The 7,281-nt window shown below is 37.8% G+C and overlaps 1 protein-coding gene across 1 annotated transcript; it reads right to left on the bottom strand.

Annotated features, from left to right (window-relative positions):
- Positions 1-476: 476 nt before the first annotated feature.
- LOC121248243 lies at positions 477-4,383 on the bottom strand. The gene is made up of 4 exons (XM_041146645.1): positions 3,137-4,383; positions 2,539-2,931; positions 2,408-2,455; positions 477-2,221 (listed from the first exon to the last, which is right to left on the bottom strand). Exons 1-4 carry the CDS (start codon positions 4,197-4,199, stop codon positions 795-797), a joined length of 2,931 nt encoding a protein of 976 aa, XP_041002579.1. The 5' UTR covers positions 4,200-4,383; the 3' UTR covers positions 477-794.
- Positions 4,384-7,281: the final 2,898 nt, after the last annotated feature.

The raw sequence follows: 7,281 nt of genomic DNA, 5'->3' as shown, positions 1-7,281 counted from the left end.
ATAATAAATTTTGAAAATTTGAAAGTTCCTCTAAACCAGCTGCCACCTCTAATTTTCTTATAATCATTAGCCAGAAAAAATAAACTTCCCTAGTGAAGTATGAGCAATCTTTAAAGTCTGTTCATTAAATAGCTTTAATTACCATGCAGATCATCAGCATATAACACGGATCTGTTAGTACTGCTTATCATTAAATGTATCATCTCTTCAAAATCCATCAAATTAACTCTGGATTTCTTGGTTGTACTCGCATTCTCCCAACTACCACTTTTACTTCGGCTTAATTTGCGACGTTATGATTACTAGCAGGCCTCCTAGCCAGTAGTGATCCCCAAGAATGGAATCAATTAATATGTCACGAAGAAAATGCAAAAACAAGATATTAACGTAAAGTTTGTACGTAGACGTATTGAAGCATTTGCAATCAAGGTTATATGCAATCCACTTTAACAAACATGCATGCATCGTCAGCCATATATCCAAACAATGTCGTATCTTATCCCAATAACGAGATGTACAGTAGAAAACCGAAACCACTGTTGCACTACTTGCACATCGGTATTAACTTCTGATTTGATTTGATGGAACAAACCATACAAATCAATACAAATCAAACAATCTAGAAGCCACTTTACCCGGCATCAGCCGCCATTTCTTCTCCAAAAATCCCAGAACCTGTAAAGCCCTACGTCCATTTTTAAGGTATCAAAATTAAAAGAACGCTCTCCGAAGCCAGAAAAAAAGAAAGAAAAAAACATAAAAGCCTGCTCCCATTAAACACCGTATCAATCAAATCAGTACCCTCCAGCAGACAGAGATGACTGCAGCTGAAGCAGGTGGTGATAGCAGTCCGCTGCAGTTGGCCTCTGCTCTGGGTTCTGGTCCAAGCACCGGTTTTGAAGCTCTCTGAGCATCTTTGGAACCCCAGTCAAGCCACACGTTTTTATCAAATAACCAACACCCCATACGTCCACTTTCACCCCATGCAGTCCCCTTCCCATCTCTGGCGCGTTCCTCACACGCGCCGCCTCTACTGCGACCCCATGTGGATATATTTGTGGTGCACCCACTGCTTCGTCGAACCCGCACACGAACCACTCGTTTTCCCTGTCGTTTCGCCGCATCACTTTGTCCCAACCTAAGTCTCTATGCATGAAAGATAGGTCATGTAGTGCCACCAAAGCCTTGGTCACGTACTTTAGAGCCTCTACGAGTTGATCACAATTGGCAGGCTTAAATTTGCACCCTCTTGGCTTAAACGCCAGCGCCATATCCCTTTCCGATGATCGGAAGATGAATTCCGCATGTGGGATTCGGTGATCGAGAAAATCGTAAATTTCCTTCACTGCAGCCCATTTTCTTTTGCTTGAGAAAAATCTAGTGACAGTGTTTGGTGTCATTTCGAGGATAATTCCGTTACCCATATCAGCCCTCTCAAAATCACTGTAAGCAAATAGCTTGTAGTTGCCTCCATTCTTCATGTTGTTGAAGCACCTCTCAGCCAGCAATGGCAATAACCCAGCAACTCTGTAACATGGGACTAGGGCTTTGAGTCTCTCAACCGGCGAAGATAGGTCTAATGAGAACAAATCTGTTCGGATAATCCGGTCCTGTCCGCGGCTTAATGCGCAAAAAGTTACCAAATAGCCAACAGCGTAGTAGCCCAATATGTAAGGAAGATCCATATACGTCCACAGAAGCTTTTCCACGACTGAAGATGAGGGATCTAAAGCTCCATCCCTTAATTGATCAGCCTCCTCTCCTCTCCATAAGCATAAGTTCCTCACGAAACCAGTCACATTTGGCCATTGATCCTGCAACATCTCCTCAGATGCTGAAGAGGGTTTTCTTATGATAACCATTTCAACCGGACAGAATTTGGACACAATCCTGTTAATGCAATCATCCCAGAGGCCAATAAAAGTGTCTCTAGATGTTGCATTGGCAACACTGATAGTAGGGTTTGTTCGCATTATTGGGCTTAGAATATCGTATGTGATGGCTCTACAGTCCAACAATTCGGGAGAGGTAGTAAAGAAAAGCTCTTTCTCTTGAGGTAAGTCCCGATAAACATCTCTTCGCAGTGGAAAACGCAGTTCTTCAGGTGGTGGCTCTTGTAAGTGCCATGACAGCTCAAACAAGTTTGGTAATGTCGGTGGTGGAACTCGAAGGCATCCTACGTAGTATTCAGATGGATCTTGAAATTCCCATGGTTGAATAGCTGCACCCAGATAGATCATAGCACATGCATACTGTATCGTAAATTGAACCTACCCGTGAATGAATGTAGATTTACTAAAAAACAGCCCCAGAAATATTTGAACAGAGATATTAATTACATGTTATCACTATAAGATTGGAAGTTGACGGCTTTATAATTGGTAGCAAAAAATTAAATTCTGCTTACATCTTATAGAGGGCTCGGTGAAGGGAAGCGGGAGTCTCTCGGTCAGGCCTGGCATGAGTTGGAGACTAGTTAGACTGATTTCTAGATTGTTTAGAAGAGCAAAAATATTGAACAACAGATTTTAGTTGTACCAGAAGAAGCTGTGGAAGGTGAAGACTTTCTTCTGCCGAAGACTTTGATTTGTTGTCCAGAAACGAATCTGTCCACAGAAAAGCCTCTGAGAAGGCCATCTTCAAAGGCTTCCATGGTGCTGGGCACCATGACATCGTCAAAGAAACTGAGCTCATCTGCCTTCAAAAAACTGGAGCCTTGTAGCCTCACTCTCCCCCTGAGGTGCTCACCTTCTTCGGCCCATAGGCTCACTGATTCTTCCCACGTCATTCGTATCTTTCCAATTCGACGAAGCTCTTTCGAAGACGAAGCGCTTACAATTTCTAGAGAAGGCTCAAACCCTAGCAAGGTACCCCTGGTACCATGGAATAAAGGTTCGCTTCCACCGCTTATAACCAATTGTTTTGCCCGAGCTGCACAAGACAACAAATCATTTTTGTTCCGTAACTGATAAGAAGAGAAGAGGATAGAATAAGATTTTGTTGCTGAAGTTTTCACTGCTAAATGCGTACTCTAGAAAAGAGAAGGAATAAAACTTCAAATTCAATGATAAACACATACCCAAGATTAAATGGAAAGCTAGAAAATGGAAATTTATTCTTGATCTTAAAAGGAAACCTGAGGAAGGAAGCTCGTCTTCTTTGAACGGAGGTGGTGGAGGCAGAGGTCTTGCCCCAGAGAGAGCTGACCGACTATCATCCATGCCGACAATTCCGGAACTTCCTCTACTACCTTGAGAAGTTCTCATTCTAGACCCCATGAATTGCGAAAGCTCTTCAAAAACTTCTTCATCAAATGAAGCCGGCAATCTATGGAGCTTCCTCTCATAAGGAGAAAGCCTAAAGTAACTCTTTCCAACTTGCTCTCTCTCACCCCCTCTCTCCCACTCATACACCTTCCGGAATTCCCCCAACATATTATCCCACTTCGTTCCAGCTGTTTTAGCGTCCCTATTGATCCCATGTCTTTGAAGAAAATCAGCAACTTCTCTATCCTTATCAGCTCTAGTTTTACCTCTAGTCTGACCACTCTCTAATTGCTCCGGTCTTGACGATGACCCAGACACGTCAGACCCACCTTGGTACTGAATCCTCCAACCTCTAGCTAACCAAAGCATCTCATTTGGTTTCCAGACGGGGCTTACATATTTCCCTTTTCTGATTTGATGGTGAACTTGATCTCCCTCGGACAGCTTGTTTGTGTCCTGGCCAGAGGCAGCCGACAAAGAAGGCAAAGGAGAGTGCGGTGGAGACGAAGCAGTATCTGACGAGGAAGCGGCCGTGGTGTGGGGTTGTTGGGTTTGTGGGTTGGTTGCGTGACATGTTGGTGATGGGCTCGACTCGGTGCTTAGTATAGCCAACTGCGTCTGTTTTGGCTGTGAAGTTGGGGACGGTAGAAGCTTCCATTGGCCTGTGTATCTCGGTCTCTTTGGATTCACAACCTCAAATTGTTGCTCAAACGGGGAAGAAGTTGCTCCGGTCGGAGGATAAAGAGGGGCAGAGATAAACGGAGAAGCTCCGGTGGCCACAACCGGAGGAGACTGTTGGTGATGGTGCGGTCTTGTTTCTGTCGATTCCTCAAGTGGGTCTTTGGGAGAAGACGAAATTTGCTGCTGTTTTTGTTGCGGTGGCGGTGGTTGTTGTTGCGGCTGCTTCTTGCTTGTGTCTCCCTTGTCACCCATATTTGACAAATGGGCCCAGCAGGAAAGACTTGGGGTAGATTGAAAGGAACCTTAGACAAGAACCAGACGGAATTTAGTTTCGTTGTTGGTTTGGTTTTATGCCTTATGGTGCATCTTTCATTGTTTCCTTTGCTAAAACTCACAAGGGTTTTTGTTTGTTTTGCATGCGTTTGTGGTACTTCGATTGCTGCCCCTTATCTCTCATCTTAAAGGGAAAGTCACCAATGAAACTATAGGGATCATAGCCGAGTTAAAGCTAACAGCGAAACAAAGAAAAGAAGCAGAAGAAAAAGTCGTGTTTGTGGAACTGCCTCGAATAGGACCCTTCAGTTTATTAACCAGTTAATTAATTGAATCACACAGAAATGTTGATGTGTAATTTTGACAAGAGAGAGATAAAGTGTGTGAGAGAGAGTGAGATCAGTAATGCATGGCATGATTAGGGAGAGGGTCATGATTGTACTTGGACTGAGAAACGCGGCTCTGAGAATTTAACATTTTTTCGTTCGAGATTATTTAATGTTAAGAGGCCGATAGGGAGGAAGTGAGTGGGAACTGAGAGTGAGGAGGATAGTATTTTGGTTTCAGAGGCCGATAGGGACTGCTCGAATCGATGGCTCTGCTCCAAATACTCGCTCATGAGTCATCACTCTTCACCCGTATCATATCTATCTGTTTACCAGAGAATGGTACATGTATCCTTCCGTCACATCTTCGGATTCATATAAATTATTATTAGAATAATTTTTTTATATTATTATTATTTTAAAATTTATAAAAATTAAATAATTTATTATATTTTATATAAAAATATAAAAAAATTATATTCTTATATTTAAATGGACCTAAATTAATTTTTTGTTTTTTATTTTTTTCTTTTAATTTAAATTTTAAATACGTAAGATTTTTCTAACCATACACTATACACATAACATAATTTGATTTCTAAAATTTAAAATTTAAAATTTATTTTTTACTTTAAGTCGATGAGATGAGTTGAAATCATTTATAAATAATAATAAGATTTGTGAATTGAAATTTATAAATAATAGTAAAATTCAAACCTACTCTTAAAGTATGATATGGGGAAAGGATGTGGTATAAAGGCTTTGCATATAATTATTTATTTATTTATTTATTATCTCTCCTCATTTCATTTATGAGCGGTGCTACTCTGCGGCACTGCTCAATGTTATCGATAGTTGTTTTTGTAACTTTTATTTTTATTTTTTATTTTTATTTTTTTAATGTATTTAAATACTTTTAAAAGAAATAAAAAAATATATCAATATATTTAAAATCGCTTCATTCATTATTAAATAAAAATAAATAATAATAATAATTTTACTGAGCAATCAAATGGAGTGATAACTATGAGACGGCATAATAATTTTTTTCTTCATTTATTTTAAACTGATTATTCATGTACATTCCTCGGAAACACAATACCGTGGTATATACCGAGCACTCTAATTGCTCTTCCCATCAAGTTCTCGTCATTTATATAATAAATAATATTAATAAATAATACTAACATTAAATGTAACACAATAAAAAAAATTAAAAAAAAACAGCTCAACAAAATAAAAAATTCAAAATTACTGCAATTTAAGTAGAAAATATTTCACTTGTTAATTCAGAGATTTTTGTTCTAATTTTTTAAATTTTAGTTCGTTATTTCATTTTTAACTTTTAATTTTGCTTTTTTTATCATATTTTAATATTTTAAAGACGTAGATTGAGTATGTTGCAAATTGCAAAAGTTGGAGATGTGTTTTGATTGCGTGGAAATGAAACTCCTTTTGACATGACAAGTGAGTTTTATTTTTTTTAATTTTTATGATTTGGCATGTTGTTCGCATAGGTTTTTGTTTTTAAAATGTTGACAGTTCATTTTGACGTGTGGCCATGGTATTGGTTCTACCATAACGAATGTGTGTCACATCAACATTTTTTCTTTATATATGACTTTTTATAATGGTAGGGTTAGTATACTTCATTCACCCTTTACTACTCTATAGTTTGTTTAAAATTTATATTTTTATATTTTAAATATTTTTTAACATACTTAATCATTAATAAAAAAATAAAAATATATATAATTTTATTAATAGTCACTTAATTATTAAGTAAAAAAATTAAAACAAATTAAAAAAATAAAGAAAGTAGTAAAAATGTAGTAAGAAGTAATAAGTCTATCATTATTCATATTAGAGAATAATGTACAACATGAACCTTACACTGATGATTTCATACAAAATCATGTACAAACCAACTGACCATGATGAAATAAATGGCACTGATTCTCAACTCCAGCCACCAAATAGTGAGTTAGCTGATGTTGTTGATATTGCTATCGTTGATTTACTAAAAAGTCCTCCTCTTGAGCTGAGCCAGTTGTGTCTATTTTTGTAATGTTAGAGTTAGTTATTAGTTGTACAACTGCATTGTGTATTATTTGATTCCTTTAGTCAGTTAGTTGTCTATTTCTAGTATATATGTGCAGATGTATATTTTTAAAGGTGAGCGTGGTTTGAGACAAAGTGACCTTCTTTCTTCTTACTTGTTCATTATTATACAGGAGGTGCTCTCTCGTCTTCTCAAGTAATCTTTTGAAAGTAGTAAAATTAGTTAGTTCTCCCAAGCAAGAGGTACCCTTCTTATTCCACATCTTATGTATGCTGATGATATTGTTGTTTTTACTGATGGTGGTAAGAGGTCTGATGAAGGTTTTGAAGCTTTATGAAAACTGGACTAGGCAAGTTCTTAACAAAGAGAAAAGTGCCATTTATTTCTCTAGGAAAATTCCTGTTGCCAGAAACCTTTCTCTTTTTCAAATTACCGATTTTTCTGAAGGGTCTTTTCCTTTTAAATATTTGGGTATGCCTATCATGGTTAGTAGGCTTAAGGTTTCTAATTTTGGTGAGTTGCTTGGGAAAGTTAAGAAAAAAATTGCAGGTTGGAAAATGAAAATGCTCTCAGCAATTGGGCATACTATTCTTTTGCGTCATGTCTTATCTAGTTTGGCTACTCATCTTCTTGTTATTCTTCATGTTTCTAAAGTTGTGCTCATGGCTCTAAA

Source organism: Juglans microcarpa x Juglans regia, chromosome 2D (assembly GCF_004785595.1).
Source record: "Juglans microcarpa x Juglans regia isolate MS1-56 chromosome 2D, Jm3101_v1.0, whole genome shotgun sequence".
Classification (NCBI taxonomy): domain Eukaryota; kingdom Viridiplantae; phylum Streptophyta; class Magnoliopsida; order Fagales; family Juglandaceae; genus Juglans; species Juglans microcarpa x Juglans regia.
This window is presented reverse-complemented; position numbering and strand designations above follow the sequence as displayed.

Coding starts and splice junctions, on each gene's coding strand:
- LOC121248243 (XM_041146645.1), bottom strand. CDS start 4,199: ATGGGTGACAAGGGAGACACAAGCAAGAAGCAGCCGCAACAACAACCA. Junction 2,932..3,136: donor AGACGAGCTTCCTTCCTCAG/GTTTCCTTTTAA, acceptor TGTCTTGTGCAG/CTCGGGCAAAACAATTGGTT. Junction 2,222..2,407: donor CACCGAGCCCTCTATAAGAT/GTAAGCAGAATT, acceptor ATCTGGGTGCAG/CTATTCAACCATGGGAATTT.